The sequence below is a fragment of the Colletes gigas genome, unplaced genomic scaffold (assembly GCF_013123115.1).
Source record: "Colletes gigas isolate AHSC1104 unplaced genomic scaffold, ASM1312311v1 Colletes_gigas_Sc00012, whole genome shotgun sequence".
Classification (NCBI taxonomy): Eukaryota; Metazoa; Arthropoda; class Insecta; order Hymenoptera; family Colletidae; genus Colletes; species Colletes gigas.
The window spans coordinates 4120971-4140523 of NW_025106641.1; the positions used below are offsets into that span (position 1 = coordinate 4120971).

The 19553-nt window shown below is 40.2% G+C and overlaps 1 protein-coding gene across 1 annotated transcript; it reads left to right on the forward strand.

Moving 5' to 3' along the window:
* Positions 1-219: 219 nt before the first annotated feature.
* Positions 220-19339, forward strand: LOC122398728. The gene is made up of 9 exons (XM_043398861.1): positions 220-299; positions 2030-2381; positions 5739-5979; positions 13926-14148; positions 14402-14567; positions 14988-15266; positions 16098-16240; positions 16682-16942; positions 17028-19339. Exons 3-9 carry the CDS (start codon positions 5952-5954, stop codon positions 17170-17172), a joined length of 1245 nt encoding a protein of 414 aa, XP_043254796.1. The 5' UTR covers positions 220-299; positions 2030-2381; positions 5739-5951; the 3' UTR covers positions 17173-19339.
* The last annotated feature ends 214 nt before the right edge of the window (positions 19340-19553 follow it).

The window sequence follows — 19553 nt, forward strand, 5'->3', positions numbered from 1 at the left end:
CTCCTGACAACCCTAGTGGGGGGTGAGCTACCCTTAGTGGGGGATTTAACGAAGATGGGGAAGGGGGAAGCCAGCCGTCAGGGCAACGCATGCCTTCTGACGTTTCAGTAGGCCGCGCGAGCTTGTGCCGTAGGTATATAATTTTTAAGGTGATTTTTTCCTCTCCTTTTTTTTCTTTCCATGTCATCCGGTCTGTTTCTTTTTTTCTCTCGCGATATTCTTGTGCCGTGATTCGGTTCGCGAGTGTGCGACACAATATCGTTTCAAATGAATGTATATCGATGTATGTGTGGTAGGAGGTATGTATGTACATATAAAATGAAAATTTACGCGCGCGCGCGCGCGCGTGTGTACATATACACACATACATACGCGCACGCGTGCGTGTATACAGTAAATTTCACGAACTCTGCCCATTAAAATGTTTTCAAAACTATTGACGATACCGAGAAATGTTTCCCGTAAGAATTAATATATGATTTCATTAAAAAACAAAAGCAAGAAAACGTTACCAACCTTTATACATAGGAAATAAATAATTACAGCAGATTATGCATACCTCAAAACTATTTAATTTTTGTTTCGAACATTTTCCGTTATCGTGAACAGTTTTGAACATACTTGAATGAACAGAACCGTGAGGCACACTGTGTGTGTACTTGTGTATATATATATGTATGCATATAATATATGTGATTGTATTTACATAATATGAAGACGAAAGATTTTTATATTTGAATATGAAATACATTGTTGAAGATCCGATTTCCTTGGCAGTCTGATTCAGATCGAATCGAACCATTGAATTCATTGTTTGTTTCTCAATACAAATTTTAATCGTTCGACGTTAATGTGCGTGTACATTATCTGTACAATTATTTTGTAGAAACGAGTAGAGTGTTTTTAGAAGTACGTACCCCGCCAAAATTGAGAACACAACCGTGGTCGGAGATCCGTCGATTTATTATAGTCTCCGTTAAAATTCATTTCGAATGTTCGAGTATCGGCTCGCGGAATAAATGAATCAAAAGGCATGAAATTTGATTAATTTTATTTGAACGGATATCGCGTTATTTCGTCGAAAATAATCGCGTATTCCGTGGGTCGGGGAAACGGTACAACGTTACCTTTGGAATTATGTATTAATTTGCATATTATATAGAGCCGGTCGTTTATTTATACGCAACTGTGTACAAAACGCAATACGAATTGGACGAGTGTACGGCATACGACTGGCGGAATAAAATTTATGACGTATGCACAGGTACTTATATAGTAATACGTTGAAGTATCCAGGTGGTTATTACTGTAATGGTAATTCCTGGTTCTGCCTTTCTCGAAAACTATCTCAATTTTCACGTACAATGAAACTTTAAACGAATCACGGTGTGCGCGTAGGAAATTTTGAAATCATGATATCGTTTTAATTATTAAGTCGACCTTTGAGATACGTATCGCCAATTAGCGACCTTTCGAGTACAACAATTTTTCAACAATTTATCCAAAAGATTTAAACGGCGGTGAACATTTTAATTGGCGGCTGCGATGTTCGGAGAAGCAGAGAGTTGCGTAAAAATTAGATTTTCGAAATTAACCGTCGCGTCAGTTCGTTATGGACAATCTAGTTGCAACGAGGAATTTGCAACCTCTGTTTTAAGCTTTCATTTTCCAGCGTGTAGTAACTTAATTCAAGCACTTTCCGTGGGCGAATTTTTTTCCGGGAAACCGCACTCGCGTTTTTTTCCATGTGTAAATACACGCAGCTTTTAAATACGTGCGAAACACAATTGAAATTAATACGAGTAAAATTATGCACATTTCATAGCGTTCGTGAAAGTGGGCTTTTTGTTCATATAATGTCTTTTAAATTTTATATAATATAGTTCAATTATTTTCTAATTCCACTCGTGACTCGGTAAACGATAAATGTTTTTTTTGTTGATACATTAATATATCTGCTTTCCTTGAATAAAATTCATAAAAAAGAAAAGAAAAATGTCGAAGATTTATGAAATGACCCATTATTTAGATCGCGGTATTCCAATTGATTTGCATCGAAGCGTAGATACGACACGATTGAACGATGAAAGGTGAACTGTACGAGAATCGTGTGTTCGGGAAGAATATGTTCCGCGAGAAGTTTACTTTACTGGAGTGAATCGAAATTGTGGTTCCCGGTGGTTCGAGAAGTGACGATTGAAATGTGATAATAGGAAATATAACGACAAAGTTCCGCGAAAGAGTAATATGCACTTGGAAACGTTGAGAAAATGTTCGACAAAGGAGGTTCCTAGGAAGAAAAGGTCGGGAACGAAGAAGCACATTCTGGAGACGATCGCTTCCTCGGTGATGAAGATAGAAGGCACATCGTGAAATTTGTGGTGAGTCTTTTAAAACATCAAAGCTCTGTTTTTTTAACGAATGCCAGAATCCACGTTCCACGATATCGAAACACCGAATAATTTCTAACCACGGTACGGAAGACTGCAAAATTCGTGATAGAATTTCATTAAACACGAAGTTCGTCGATTGGTCGATGCTCCTTCCGAGTACGACACGGGGGAACTTGTCGTGTTCATTACACGTTATTTGTACCTGTGTTGGGATTTGCAAACATTGATCGGGGCACGGTATTATCTGTTTTAACTAGTTATAACTAGTTAGAAGACGGTAATATAGACAGAAAACAGATAATACCAGACCACGATCGATGTTTCCAAACACCAACACGAGTGGAAGTAATGAGTAATGGACCGACGTGTTAGCCAAGTCGTCCTCGATCGTACGTATTTTCGCGATCGATATTCACAAAATATCGTAAAAATTCACGATTTATTTTAATTATTTATCGTCATTTCACACGACACGTTTACCCTTCTCACGAGTTTTTAAATGTATAAAACCGTCGAGCCTCCTGATCGAAAAGAATTTCAAATTTGAGAGAACTGTCAACGTTTCGTCGACTTGATATCGAATTTTAATAATACTCCGTCGTCGCTTAGGAAACATTTTCACGATTTAACGGAATCTACATTCTCGGAACGTCCGTAAACTGGAAATATATGAGTATAATACGAATCGTCGTACGTGCCCCCCCCTGGTGTTCCATTTAAAGCAGGGATTGAAAACTGTTATAATATCGATTTCGGTTCTTTATAACCGTATCAGTAAGAACAGTTTGAAACAGTTATTTTCCGAGCCTTTTTTCGATCCCTGATTTAAAGCCACTTTTGATATTATATCACAACAATAAGCGTGGGTGGGAATAGTTAAACCGTTGGAGAACACTTGCCGTCGCGGTTAAATACGAAATTGCACGAGAGGAAGATCCTGGTGAATGTCGTCCGGAATATACAAGGAGTTATACCATTTTGTGCTGTGTAGAATCCAGCCGTACGATCGCTACAGAAGTCCATTGTGAACAACTGGACCGATTAACATCAGTATTGGTAGCAAAACGGCCAGCTTTGCGCAACCGAAGGAGAATCCTCTTCCACAGGAACAAAGGACGACCGTGTGTGGCAAAATGGACGTTGCAGAAACTAGAGTCCGACTGGGAATGGATGATTCATCCACTCTATTCTCCGGATATTGCACCAACGGACTATTATCGTTTCGAAAGTCCGCGTTACAATTTAAAGAGACACTCCCGGCCCCTGAACTTTTACTACTCGTCCACGATTTTATTTTCTATTTTATTCTGGAAGATTCGGGCCTACAGTATACAGCGATGCACGGTTAACTTTCCCAAGATTTATTAGTCAACAGGTGAAAGTTACGGCGTGAAACTTAGTTTACGATCGAATCTAACGTTTTTATTCGTTGTTCGGAGATATAAAATTTCCTCGAACATGGAACAGGTGTTTCAGCAGAAAACGCCATCAACATCAGAAGCCAGGGACTCTTCTCGGTGAACCGAGGACGTGTTTCTCTTTAAAAGAAATTAGCAGCGATACCTTTCAGGGCTCTTGGCCTCCTCTCGAGCACTCTTAGAGTGCAGAGTGCAGAGCACGAGGTATTCAGTCCTCTGTACTACCGGTGTCCTTATTAACGATACTTCTGGCGCGAACTACACGTCTCTCTCTTTTCTCCCTTGCGATCAACTTTGCGAAACACGCGATAAGAATAAACACTTTCTCCTGTTCGAGTGAGTTTTTCAATTCGAATTCGACGCTTTACGCGTTGATGATCAATTTGAACATTAAATTCATGCAACTCCGTAGAGCGTGAAATTTAAATTGATATTATTTGTTATAACTGTTTTTAATCCCTGTTCGATGTACACGCGAAACGTGCGATATTCTAAGTGTGAAAAGTACAGGAAGGAAGTGCGTGCGCTCGCAAAGAGTGCTCCATAAATATCGGAACCTGTCGATTGGTTATTATCAATTATCCACTCCAGCTCTTCATCAGACAACCACGGGAACCCCCTATCTTTACACCTTTTATCCGTAAACTGCTCCAGTACCGTTATTTCGATAGATCGAGACAATAAAAAAACGTTATCAGTTATCAGCCAGAGCAGAAATTTCTCGCGCGGGATTATTAAAGGCGGCTTTAAAGCTGCGACGAAACGTTTAAAGAACTTAGTGAAACTATTTTTAAACAGTCGAATAAATAAATATACTAATATAGAAGTTTCTGTAATTTTTGTCAAAACATGAAATCGTGTTATCGCGACAGAATTGTATTTTACGTTAGAGCTTACCCGTAATGGTCGATGCTCCGTAATTGATTCACCCTGCATCGTTCCGTAATTAAATTCAACAACGTAATTACTTATTCACCGAAAACCAAATGTGAATTTTTATTACGCGAACTGTCTTTCAAGAATGATCGCTGACGATTTAGTTCTGTAAACGGAGCGAAATAAATTCCAAAGGGTCGGCCATCTTTTTTCAATCCTCTCGAGGCACGGATTCCTCAAATTGTTCCAAACTACTACTATCCCTACTGCTCGAATTATTCGTGATAATTCAATCGTAACAATGACAATTCTCTCAAGATATCGAAATTTAATCAGCGAAGAATTTCGAGATATTTCGTATTATGTTACTATTATACAATCACGTATATTTTATTTTTATCTACACGCACACTTTCTTTATTTCTTGTCGGGGTTCTATTTTTCGTTTTGAATAAGATATCTGACGTTTCCGTTGACATTTCGACGCGCATAATTTATAACTCCATGACCTTGGGGTGATCTTGAGTACGTTTGATTCACGTTCCGGAATTTTCGTGGCTATAGGGCATTCGAAGGTCACGTAATTATAGATCTTGGCGTCTGTCTTGATCTCAAATAATACGCGTCAAAAAATGTACGGTTCAATTTAAAACCGAAAAACATCGATGATCTTCAAAATATTTACAAGTTTGATCCCCGGACACTTTGTCGTGTCGTAAAAAAAAAACATCGAAGATTTTTTTCGGGCGAATATGATGCACGCATTGTATTTTTTAGAGAATTACTGGATCGTAAAGCTAACTTTATGCGAATAACATCAACATAACTTTGATTCTCGGCGGTTGTCGAGAACATCGGTACCATAACATCAAATAATCAATCACTGAACTTCATTAATTCTTTCACTCCGTTGATATTCGAGATTAATTTCATTGCTTCGTCGAAGAATGAATTTTTTTTATTGAATTTACAAACACATAATAAATTGCGCTTGCGTTGAATGTTTATTGAATTCTAGTGTGAAATGTTTGTGTGTTTGTTGAGAGATTAGGTGATACCGAGTATGGTAAGGATGAACTCGTGGCCGTGGGTAAGACGGAGATGACCACTAGATCCGTGCCTCGTCCTGAAGACGAAGACGAGGAGGACGAGGAAGAAGAGGAAGAAGAGGAAGAGGAGGAGGAGGAAGAGGAGGAAGTTGACAAGGAGGCTCGTTCGAGTCTACGATATCACTGCCACTGATATCCACTCTCTCGTCGCATCGATGCCGACCCCTGCGTCCATTGATAGAGGTAAATTTTCCAGTTATCAACCGTTTCGCGAGAACTTCTGCTTCCTATACGCCATTTTGTCCCTCCCACGAATTAAACAGTAAGCTGATTTCATACAGTTCGCTTGCAACTAGTACAGAAACTAACGACGAAATTGAAACAAAAGTCTCTGTAATCGTGTACGTCAACATTTGGATGACGTGGATCATTTTTGACCACGACTAACCGTAGAAAAATTCCAATTTGTTTAATTTTGGCACTCTGGGTGCTTTGATTTCATAATTGATGATAGGATACTATAAAAGAAACACTTGTTTCGTGTACGTAAGCGTACACTGTGTGTATACATGAACGAAGGTATTTTTTTTCTATGGTAAAATCAGTCGAGTGAATCTTGACCTGATCGAATTGTTTATGCTTGGAACCTTGATGCTCGCCAGACCACCAAAGAAATTTCGGAAACGAACCGTGGGGAATATATTTGTTCCTGTTACGAAGCTTGTTTTCTCGAGATCGTCGCCATTTATCAGTGTTGCTTTGATTACGAGAATTAGTTGCCATAGGGGAATTCTTTAAATTTTTACACAGTTCTCCTAGCCAAGGAAGACAGGTTAACATATTCTTAATTCGCGAAATATTCGCTGTTAGTTCTACGTTCACTGTTGTGGAGGTCTGACGAAGTTTATTGAATTATGGCTCGAAATAAGACGGAGATCAACAATATCGAAATTGCGTGGGAGGCTTCGTTTTTGGGAATGTTGCGCATATATCGTCCCTTCCTGTGTACATTAATTAATTAATATATTGTACGTTGTACCTTATACTGAAATTACAGAACAGAAAGTGTTTGTTTTGTACTGCACGCGAATCGAAATTTCCCAGCGATATAATTTATTGGGCCGAATCGCGTTAATAATTTAATCCCGAGTAATATAGTTCGCGCAATTCCGTTAGTTAAATATCGAACCACATCGGTATCGGTTATTGGCGTTCCGAACCTGACCGAAAACACGATTAAAATAATAGTTTGAAGAATCGAACGTCCGTCTGATCGAACTTCTACGGTACATCGAGATGAATCCGAGCCGAAGGCCACAGTCTAAATTCGTCCCGTTGAATTTCAGCTCTTATTCCTCTCATGGGTCCTACACGTGACCTTCGAACGCTGACATTATAAATCATCTACTCTCCAAGAAATACAGTGGCCGTAAAAAAGATCAAGACGAGACGCAAAAACGCGAAATGATTCATTTCGAACGAGAAGCATATAATAGAATTTTCTGATCTCAGTGATAATTAAAATATGCAAAATTTTAAAGGTCACGAATAAAAAAAGAGAATAACTTACGTGCACCTTGCGGGAGACTCAAAGTTGCGGTAGATCGGAGTTGCAAATGTTGAGTAACGACTCGAGTGATCCTGAAAATTCGAGATCTGTGAAAAAGAAAGAAAAGACACTGTAATTCTTGGAAAATGATTCTGCAGAGTTGAAAATAAGAGCAACGTCTGAAATTCCTGTCTTAGGCGTCTCACACTGTATATTCTGCATCGCGTACACGGTAGCAAAGCGTTTACCTTTCTTTCTCGAGCAAGTTTCGCGAGCTTACCACTCCTTCCAGAATAAATACGAGCGTTGTCCGGCAATAAGTCAAAAAAGAAAAAAGAAAATTCGTTTTCCGTATAAACGGTTTAGCTATAGCTTAGTACCGTAGTCTTAACAAGAACCTTGAACTACTTAGGGCAGCAAGCTCAATTTGGGTATCCCCCGGGTAAGAAAAATGCAGGAAGCATTGAAATTCTTCCGCGAAAGAGGTCCCGTCCATAGGTCGACCTATATTAGTCTTGACCTTTGTCCTACTGTTTGCTGAACATTTTCTTTTTCTAAATTTAATCCTTCGCGGCAACATCCGCAAATTAACCCTCGAAGGTTTCCAAAACGAATCGTGCGCGAAATTTCGTGTATACTTCGGATAGAAAATGAAAGTCAACGACAGGAACGATCCATTGAAATTGTAAACGACGGTAATTGGAAATACCGAACGATCGAATGTGATTCTGCGACGAATGCCAGCGATTGCAGTTGATTATTTTAATGACCCTGGGATACAATGGTCCTCATAGCCAGCGGATGGACACTTTTTTTAATGGGTCAAGTGTGACCTCCTAATTACACCGGTTTTCATCCACCACCGGGTCTCTGTCTCGTGCTAGGACCTCGATGCAGTGGACGAAATTATTATCAAAAAATTTCCAATTATATATAGAATTTAAACAAAAAAAAAACTGAAGATTCTGTGAAAAGTTTTCTCCCAATTTATACGATCGATGCATTACGCTCCTGCCAAGAAACGGTCGTTCGATGGTACAGATTGAAAACGTGTAATTGGAACTTCGACTTACGAATCGGTAAGGCGTGTCCCAAGTTCAATTCAAATTACTTTTGCGTTAGACTGCGGATCTTTATCGAAATTTATATTTTTATTAATAGAATTAATGAAATTGGAGCTTCGTAGAGGGTTGTCTCAGTCCCTATTTCTTATATTTTTGCATATTAAGTGTATTCTGTGGTTGTTTGAGAATTAAAATTTCCCCTAAATGCATAAACATCCGCAGTCTGGCGGTGATGGTCTCTGTGGTAGCTGGTACAGACTAAGTTACGGAAGGGTTGTGAAGAGATGAAAGAAAGAAGAGACGATCGTCTTGTTCTAAATCGCTGGTTCGGTATCTGGAACGAGTAGCACCAAGGCAGATGGTTAATTTCGATAAGGCGGTAAGCTTATTATCGAGTGGGTGGAGAACGGAAGGCGGCCGATGTAAGCACGTATCGTAGCTTTTGTGGCTAGCAGAATGGATTCCATAATGAGATGCCGTGTAAACTGGGACATCTAATTATACTCGAGTGCACACCACTCCAGAAACGTTCGGTCGTCCCTGGAGCGTGAGCCTGGCTCCTGTCGAAACGATAACGAATATTCAAGGATCACCCAACAACGAGACTTTACAATCGACCACCGTAATTTACTGTCCCCCCCTGTATTAATGATTCGGCGATATTCCAGGATTTCGATCGACGGATTACGGCTTTCCCGATAACAGCGGCGTAGAACGATACTAAACAGTTGACGAATAAAGCGTAGGAATTTTACATATTACATTTTTTATTAATAATTTGTATTATTATATTACTACATTACATGATGTTTGCTTTGAGATCGTCGATTGTTTGTTGCAACAAAGAAGAGTCCCGCAATGAGAAGTCTAATGGTGTCGAGTCTCAAGATCTTGATGGTCAGTTGAAATTAAAGTTTTAGTTGCTTTGAATTAATATGTAGAAACTCACGGGAATAATTTTGTTATTTATAAGGAACGTTTTATCGTGTACTGTTCGTATAGAAAATGTTTAGCATTGACCCTTTTATGTCAGTGCCTGGGGAAACTCGGTGATTACTGACCCAACCGCCACTGTTTTTCAATCGCTGAAGATTGGAAGCCTTCGTGAAATATCAGTTATCGGGCATTTGAAATGTAAAAAAGGGGAGATGAGCACAGTGTGGGACGTCGAAAGCAAGCAAGAGGGCGAATAATAGCGAAAAGGATGGAATCACTGGAGGAACAATCAGTCCTAAGTACGAGCTTTTCGAGCGCCCATCGGTATATCTCTCTCAACCATAACGACTCCTATTTTCTTCCGTCTCTCGTTGCTCTTTGCCATTTTATACTAATTCGCGATCACTTCGAGGTGCAGTCAAATTCTCAGAAAACTTTCACATGTACTTTCACGATGCATTTTTATTGCAATATCATTAGCATTCGATATAAAATAATGTTTGGATAGATGTGGTTACGGTTATATTATTTTTATGTTACATAATGTAACATGTGGTATGCACACTCGTGTATTTTAGTAGTTTGGTATTTTTATGGAACACGTGGTGGGCTCAGAATTTTACTGGTGCGCATGGCATGTGTCATATTTGTCTGGTATGTGTGAGTTTCGTGTAGGAAGCGCGATCTTTTGTGGAAGCCAGAGCATGTTATCTATTTACAGAATAATTTAATAATACAAATCCAGAATTCTATCCGTTTCAAATGCGATAATAGTATTTACACACACGTGGAAACGAACAGATAGACCGTGCGTCTTATCGTGCGCATAAAAATTTCATTACATTAATGGACTTGTTCCACGGGCGAATATTCTAATTCGTAATGATTAATAAATGATCTTATCCATCAAATATCTCAACGTCTTGCAAGAACAATTACTGCAGACACCGGGCTATATACCAGGAGCTATTTTAAGGAAAGTTGTACGAAAGCTATCTTGACTGTAGCCTGATGGTTTCTAATCCATTAGCGGTAAAATGTTTTCGCTTCCACCATCCATTTTCAAACTTTCGAGGTTGTCAATTCCAAACAGTCTCACCGGAACTTTCTATTAAATGAAAAATAATAAAAGACAATAAGCTGCAGCGAACAGAGCCACGCTGGAAGTTTTCCGTTCGAAAAAAAATAAGGAAACTACGACGAAACAAATATTCTACGTGTAAATATTAATTCAAATCCCTTGTAAACGTCTGACTCTTGAGTTAAAGTTTCTAACGCGCGTTTAATTTTCGAAATGTTGGAGCTGTCCTCGTTGCAGCGCACATACGTGCTTCAGAGATGCTTGAACCAGCGGCACCGACGTGGTTTGAAACTTTAAAATCTCTGTTAGACTCTGGCTTCTTGATACAAACTCGTTAATGAGAGGACATGACCAATGTAGAAAAATAACCGCGAACGGGAGTCATAATATTTGAATGACTGATGTTTGGACTGTGAACGTTGACCTGCTGTATCTAATATAATTATATTAATTTAATAATTGCTCTACTTAAATTAATTAAAACTGTGTCATCTCTAAGGTGACGGGATAGACTGGTGCTTAATTTTCTCGATTCTCGACACGAGAAAGTATTGCTTTAAATTTATTGTGAATCCTCTCGTTTTCGATGTATCGACTTGGCCAACAGGTAATTGCATTTGTTCCCCAATAATTGCCAATGCGAACTAGCTTCGTCTCAGGCACGATTGTATTTTGGACGACTGGAAAATTGGCAGTTCTTTCTTGGTTGGATCGATAGGTATCGAGGGAAGAAGGAGGAGTAGGTTTCGTTTGTTTTTTTGGAAATACGGTGGAACCCGGTGGTATCGAAATAGTGGGAAGAAAAGGCAGAAGCAACAGTGAGCCGGCCGTGAGCTTTGACCCGGTGACCCGTAGTGCGTGGGCTGGGAAGAGGGCACGGAGCAACGGGGAGGGGTTCTTTCTCCTCTTGCAGCCTGGAATCGATACCTGGCTCCCCTGCTAGCTCAACCACCCCGACGAGTCCTCCGTCTACCCTCTCCACCCCAAAGCTGAAATGCCTTCGACCGCCTACCTACCCCATATCGATTCCCATCCGACACGACCCCTTTTGTCCATCGCGAAGAAAAGGACGACTTCTTTCTTGATTGGTTTACAAATTGCCAAGTGGGAGGGAATTTCTATTTATCGAACGAATTGGCACAAACGTAATTCCGCGATAGCTTAGGCGAGCCTCGTTCAGGCTCAATTTTGTACATTGGCTTTCGCACAGTCGTTACATTTAATCCGGGATCCGCTTTGCAATTTAATTCAATAGGACAGACGGGATCGTCGTCTGCACCGACGTTTCGCGTGTACTCGGTGGAAAAGTACACCGGTCTCCCTGGAATTCGGAACAAAATTACGAGCAGGGAGGAAACTGTTGACACGTTTTTCAGTTTGACAATTTTTATTCGAGTTGGCTCCAAACATGACCGAAATGTCGCTAAAAAAAATTTTGAAATATTCTTCTGTAAACGGAATTTAAACAGAGACGTATTTCAAAGTATGGGACCGGAGTTTGGGTTTTGGGATTTTCCAATTTTCGATACCCAGGAAATTCCACGAAACGAAATAAATTTTTGTGAGATGAAGGTTCTAAAGATTGGCCATTTTTCTACCCCCGAGACACAAGGGGAATCCCCTTAAGGCGTTGAATGGTGTTTATTATCCGCGATCGTATAACCGCGGTCGAGAAATTTAAAAGAGGTTCTTGCAGCGTAAGGACAAAAGTCCACGAGGGAATAACGTGCAAAGATTGTATAATGAAAGGACGCGTTTAACGAGAGGCGGGTTTGAATTCTCTTAAATGGAAGAAGAAACGCGGTGGAAGGTGACTGAGCTAATTTCTCTTTAGTCGGCGTGGTACTCTCGTTTCTGATGACAATAAAGAAGTTTCCGATGAATGGATGTTCCTGGTCGACTTTAATTAACATTTTAAATGTTGATACTAGAACAGCCACGCGGAAACGTTCGGATCTATTAATTTCCTGGCGATGATTTCAAATTATTTAATAGCTTCCTTTTCTCCAAACGTAACAATTCGGAAGTTCTTAACCGCTTGAAATGAAATTCGATAGAATAAATTCTACTTTTTTTTCAGCGTTGTTTATGTGGTGATCGTTTCAGAAAAGTTGCGTTGTTATCGAGGCTATCAGCAAATGGCTTTAAAGCTCTCCAAGGATTCTGTAAGGCACGATCCTTGAGGGTTGCCGCACACCAGCCACAGGTTGTCGTCCTCGTTCGCTTAAATCGACCTATTAACCCCCTTATTCGGTGCTTCCTAACCGAAATCTCGGAATTTCGACCGAGTTCATCGGGAATTCCGTTTCGTTGAACATCTAAAGAACCTGTCTATTCATTTCTTTCCTCCCTTTCAATCGCTCGAATTTTTCACTTCTTGAAACTGCAATTTTCCTTTAATTTTTACCTTCCCGATCGTCGAGTACTCTTCCCCTTTATTTCTTTGCATTCGTTTCATTTTTTTTTTTTTACGTAATCAATTAAAAATTTTCCTACACTCTTCGATCGTTCGTGGCTAATCCTTGTCTAACCTTTCACCTTTGGTTTTATACAACTTCGTGCATTTTGTGGCTCTGTATGATTCTTTGCCGTTGCATTGGAAATGAGATAGGTTAAACAGGATTCCATGTAAAATGGCGAAGCTGTTATCAGTGACAGGTCTTATCGAGATGCCGTAAGACAGGCTCCATCGATTCTGTTGGTTGGAATCAATATACTCCGCGACTACTGTTTGGTCCAATTGTCTTCTTCGAAGTTTCTTACATTCTTCTCCTTCGATTCAGTTAGGGTTGTCTAAGAAGAATAGGTAAAAGTATCGGGCGGAATAAATTGTATTTACATTGTGAATATTTTTTTAAACATCCTATTACATTAAACTAATAAAATTAATTAGCAAATCCGCCGGTGAAAGCTTTTTATAGGAGGGAAATTTTCTAAACGGAAAATAAAAAGAACGCGGTCTCCTTTATTTTCCATTGTTTTGCCTGGCTTTTTCTCATCATCTTTGTTCTCAAAGTGTTCACCATTCTCGAGCCAGCATCTCTCGATTGAGTGGCACTCTATAGGGCACCCCTTGAAAGTTCCGCGCTATTGATTATCGCAGGAATTCGATAGCCACGCTATGACTTTTCCGAACTAGTACCACGCGGTACCAATGCCTGTGCTCTGAATTCAATAATAGGTAGTTTCGAACAATGCTGAGCATCCCTTAAATAAAAATAACGAACCATCGATCAATTATTCGTATTCCCAATTATAGTGGACGAAATTTCTATAAAAACGCTACTATCCCCAACAAAAATGGCAAGAATTTTAATAATAATATTATCGAAATAATTGAGGAATAATAGAAAGCAGAGAGCCAATAAAAAAAATTCATCTAGCTTTGTCAGAAGGGAAATAAAAGTTTGACGAATCTGTTGAACAATTCAGGTTGAATATCTCGGTCGTTTGAAAATGGTGCCTCGAAGAGGTAACAGTGAAACTGAAACAGAGGCTGTTGAGTAGCGTCTTGACACTGAAACGAGACTTAAAGAAAGGGTAAACTTGTTTTATTCAGGAATGGGGAGCGTCGTAGGCAGCAACGTAAACGTAAGCAACGTAACGACGAGGAGGATGGACTCGACGACGTTCCTGCCGGAAGCGACGCCGACCCTCAGCGAGCGAGATCAACTCAAAATTGAATTCTACAAAACATACGATGTTATGACCGGGGTCAGAATCGCGGCGACTCTCGGTGGTTTTTTCGGTCTTATGATCCTCCTGCTTGTTTATAAAAGCAGGCAAGTCTCCTAATTCTCATCATTCGATAACAAACTTCGGGAACTCGATAACACCCGGAAGCTTTATAAACTATTCGATCTACAGGGTTAATCCAGCACAAGCGATGGAACAAGAATTTTTATCATTTTTATTAATTTGGACAGAATAGTTTATACTAGTTTGTAACCCTATAAATCTCTGGAAAAAATAGTTTATACAGTCGTAAAAAGGTAGAGTTAAAGGAAGCTAGCGATGTAAGGGTCTGTGGCGTAGGTGTAAATCGAGCAAGCAGTTGGACGATCCAAGACTGACCGCAGCAGCAGCCGCAGCGGTAGCTGAGGCAGAAGCCGAGGAAAGAGCCCTCGTAGCCGCCCTCGAAGCCATCGCCAGATTACCACCTAGACCAGATCGAGGCCCCAGAAGGTCTCTTTGCGTCGAGGTCAGTCTATTCATAAAACGGAACAAAAGAAAAGAAATTACAGTGCTCTGTAATTTAGTCTTGTTTCAAGACGCGAGTACAGAGCGCGACGAGACTCGCGGCACAATCATCGAGGTAACGAATCCTTCCTATAAAAGTGAATCGAACATGTGAAATGAAGTCTCGAAATCAGCCTCGATAACGGGAGGAGAGGATCTTTTATTCCCCTCGATATGAAACTCTTTTGTCCTGATCCAAAATAGCGACTCTGTAGAATCATTAAATATAATCTACTTAATTTTGTGGTTTGTTCAACTCTGAATCTCCCTTGTCGGTATTTATTTTTACATATTGATTGTCTGATCCGAATTTTTGTCGAGGGGTTGGAAACGGGGCGATTCGATGATTCTATGATTCTATGATTCTATTTTTCTGTGGAAGGTGAGTCAATCTCATTCTCCAAGAATCGGACCGCGTTTCGCGTCGGTCGGTGGTGGCTACGAGGCTCTGTTGACGGCACCAACAAAGCAGCCAAATTTGGCGCCACCCGAGGAGCAGAGAAGATGCAGCTCGGTGACCTGCAGCAGCACTGGAAGTAGTTATCTCGAAAGGAGAGGGTCTGCGATGCCGGTACCATGTCTGCCGCTTCATCCTACGTTTTCAACGAAACACGCTGCCCACGACGAACCCTGGGACCTTTATTATCCCATCGATATTCAGGTAAAACTCTTTTACTAACAATTGCTAACCCCTGGTCTCGAAAATATTATTAAACCAGACCTTAATGTGAACTATCACGAGCAAGTAGAATGTGCCTTACAAAGTCCGACTATAACATCCGGGGTTCTCTCCGCAAAATATTCAGAATCGCAAGTAAAAAGCTACACGCGAACATTTCTCACGAAAATTTTCAATAAATTTCGAATTAAGAAGCCCCCGATGTTCCCTTTAACGAAAAGTTTCGTTTACGCCGCATAAAACCGACCCTATTCAAGAAGTTTTCAACGCGGCGGTGTTCAAGGACCAACGAAGACAGGAATCGAAAACGTAAAGAGGATCTGGGACATATTGGTAATGGGGTTAAGCGACGCAGCACTGGGATTTAGTCGTTGCTCAACCCTATTTCCAATGTGTATCAGATTCACATTACCGCCTTTTATTTCTTTTCCACGCTCGACCTAGAACATTTTTACGTCACGCATTGATAGAGGCTCATCTTGATAGGCGTTTTCACGCGATGCAACCTATAGCTCTCGAATAAAGGAAAACAAGGTCGCGTTCGTTTAAATTCTATCGCGATATTAGAAAATTGTCTTTTATCATTAACGCTGTTTCAGCCAAACGCGTCGAGATATTTTCTATTTTTAATTCACCGTCTGTTAGTTGTACTACAATAGATGTGTTCGCGATCCAATATGGCTATCGCCGCGACCTGATTTTCGCGAAAACAAAGTATCGAAGTAATCAGGGAAATAAGGTCGTGCTCTGAACAGACTTCTCCCTCGACGGGAAGTTATGATGTCGATATTATTTAGAAGGATTCATCGACAGGTAATCCAACCAACCCCAGAGCTTTCTCCATGTACGAGCGAGGCGGTTCTTTACGCGAACGAAGTCTTGCTCGCTGGAACTGCCGGTAAAAGAGCGCCGTTGGCTTCCATGGGCAGTGTCGATCCTCCGGAACCAGACTCAAGGTCGGTGTTTCATCCAGATCGACAAACCACGGTGTTCGAAAACGTCCATCTTTTAAGATTACAAATAAAATTCACCTTGTGGGTGACGTTATACATTGTTCTCTGATATTGGAGAATTAATATCGTGATCTACGGGTGACGAGGCAGTCGACGCGTTAATATTCTCCAATCTGCAATCAACAGGTACTATCTAAATCTGTACCTGTTGACTGTGTTACTAAATTTCTCTGTCTACTATCAGAACTTTAATATTAATCACGTTCTATAGACACCTACGCCATCTTCGACGCGAGGCTTACGGAACTAACGACGCCATGTTGTCGATTACTTATAAATGCAATTTCTCTTTTAATAAGCGTCAGGGATAGACGACCATTTTCGAACATCCTTCAAATATGAACGAATACTTCGAACAAATATTTGTAATTTCGATAATCGAAGGTCACTGGGTTCCGACTCGGTCTTCCTGAGAAACGACGAGCAAGAAGACGAGTGTCTCGACACGGAGGACGAGGTGTCCGGGTTCTCGACCGACTCGGAAGCACCTGGGCCCAGCTGTCGACGGTTCCTTCGTGTTCCATCGAAGAAGAAGGAAGCCGTCGAGAAGTGGGACGGTTGCGCTGGGTGTGTTCCTAGACGACGACTGGGGGGGAAACCTTGCCAAGGTTGCCACAGTATCAGCGCGACTGTTGAAACTTCCAGGTACATCGAGTCTCTCTCTCGGTTAAAAAATTTTTTTTTAGCCCTTAGTGAGAACTAAGGAGGATTATTATTGTCGTGTCGACAGGTCTCAAACAGTTTCGACGAGCACCAGCAGCCAAAGTAGCCTCGGTTCTCCGCCATGTTCACCAGCCATCGAGCTCAGGCACAGACCACCGCCGGCGCCATTACCATCGAGTCCACCCGTCTGGTCCCAAGAAACGCTCTTTTAGTTGTTTAAATATTTATCAGGAAGCTTTCAGGGAAAGGGCTAGTAATCGCACAAAAAGCATCCCTTTCGAAGAGAGACGAGGAACTTGTAAACGATCGTTGGCGAATTTTGTGTAGGGTCGCCACGTTAACGAATTAGCAACAGGAAGAACGAAGAAATGACGAACGAAAGGGGGGAAAGAGACTAGAATCGGATAAATTGTAACCCGGAATCGCTGAGTAGAGAAGCAATTATAAAAAACGGAGTAATCGGAAATCAAATATTCGTTGAAACGAAAAGCTGTCGTTGCGCGAAAAGCAATCCTAAGAGAGGAAAATAATGTGCAGCAAGAAACACTCAAAATGGTGGAAACGATGGGAAATATGAAACCTTTTGGAACTCAGAAGAGCAAAAAAGAGTTTCCAGAAGCGTAATTAGGTATAGAAAATAATAGAAGACGTACGAAATATTGAAAATTTAATGGTGCAGATACGTAACAGGGGAAAAAACTATTCGTATTTAGTCCAGTTCTCGCATAAAGAACGATAAGAAGCGACGTTGAAGAAAAAAATATAAGTGTGTAATGTATCGTAAACTTTTGCAGGGGGAAAAAAATGGAAAGGGAAACGTAGTTGACCGGTGGGTAGAATGAAGAAAATGCCAAAAATGTTTGTATAGTAACTTCTAAGATGCAAGAGAGAAAAAAAAAGAGGGAAATAAAAGTTAACAGACTAAATAATCATTAAACGAACTGTTGTAAAAAGAACAAAAAACCGTTAGCGTACCATAGTTATACTGTAAATAACAACCAAAAGAAGAAAATAAACCTTACTTTATTTCGTGTTCGCGAAAAGCCGAAGAGACGTACGTATTATGTTTGTATCGCGTTAGAGGAAAAATCAAAACATTTAAAAAAAAAGACGTTGATCTAGCTGTGCGTGTAAAGAAAAATTATACATGAAAGATACTTCGTCTTCTCGTTATGCGACTTTTTTTTTTTGTACTATGATGTATCTATGTATGTACGTACGATATGCGCAATTAAAGGTAAAATTAGATTCGTGGAGTCGGAAACTTAAAGAGAAATAAAAAAAAAAAAAAATATGATACTACGAAACTCAACGACGTTGAAAATGAAATTATCACGAACGGAAAACGGTTATTTGATTAGATCGATTCCAGATGTTTCGAATTTAGTTAGGATTTCACGGCGCCTCGCAGTTTATCGGAGGTGTCCAGCTTCGTTAGTACAGACAAAAAATCAGTTCTCTTCCAATCTATCGAAATAAAACGACATGTCTCGACATTCTACAGAGCTTTTTTTTTCCGTATAGTTTTGTGAATCCTTTAACATTCTCGCGCTTGATTAATTTATTAAATTAACGACGCTTCGATGACTGCCAATCAAAAAGCAGAAATCCTTCGTGTACGTGTGCGTGTCTCTTGTCTGTATGTGTGCGCGTGTGTGTGTATGAACGTGCGCACGCACTCGTGTTTAGAAAACTAGAAAAAATCGAAGCGAAATATTAATAGAGTTGTACATTTTTTCCATTGATCGGGACGCGTTTACCGATTTCCAATTTTTTAAACGCGGAGCGGCTCGATAGCCGTGGATCATATTTTTCGAAATTTATCGCGGACGAACGTTGTTTTTTCTATACGTATTTTCATACGTCGAGCGCAAATTCTTATCGATGATAATAGTTCTACGCCGACGTGTTCCTTTTTAGTATCGTTTCACGTATTGCGAAACTTTCTTTAACACCGTATCCCGATATTAATTGACGACGTTTGCATTTTTATATTAACGAACACCGGAAAACGAAATCTGCATAAACGCGTCCCCGATTACATGTTTAATAATCACGTTACAACGCGACATACTTCTCTCGGTGCCTTTCCGCCGGATTTTCTTCCATTGTCATTTAGATAAATATCATCGCAGAAACGTCATGACAAACCGAACAAAAACGACGATTGTAAACGACGTTGTTTATAGAAGAATTTTAATCGGCGACAACGACGATCGTAGCGATGATCGTTGTCGTGATTATAACAAAACAAAAGAAAGTTATTCTCCTCCGTAACGGGCAAAATGAAAAAAAAAAATCATAATTTATGATTTAACAAATAGACAAATACAAATGTCGAAAGATGAATAATCGAAGAAGAAAAGTTATTATATGAAGACGAAGCGTGTAGGTGATTATGCTTATCGACGATGGTCATTATTGTGGAAAGAAGCTCCATTACTCTTTCGTATTGTTTTAAAGAAATCTTTCCTGATGTACGAACAATAAATCTTTCACCGTTTCCTACTATCATTTTCTTTCATGACGCCTTCCTGTCGCGAAGCTTTCCCTGCAAACTGAATTTGTTTCGAAACAAATAATGCGCGATGAT

Coding starts and splice junctions, on each gene's coding strand:
- LOC122398728 (XM_043398861.1), top strand. CDS start 5,952: ATGCCGACCCCTGCGTCCATTGATAGAG. Junction 14,149..14,401: donor CTGCTTGTTTATAAAAGCAG/GCAAGTCTCCTA, acceptor TCTGTGGCGTAG/GTGTAAATCGAGCAAGCAGT. Junction 15,267..16,097: donor ATTATCCCATCGATATTCAG/GTAAAACTCTTT, acceptor ATTCATCGACAG/GTAATCCAACCAACCCCAGA.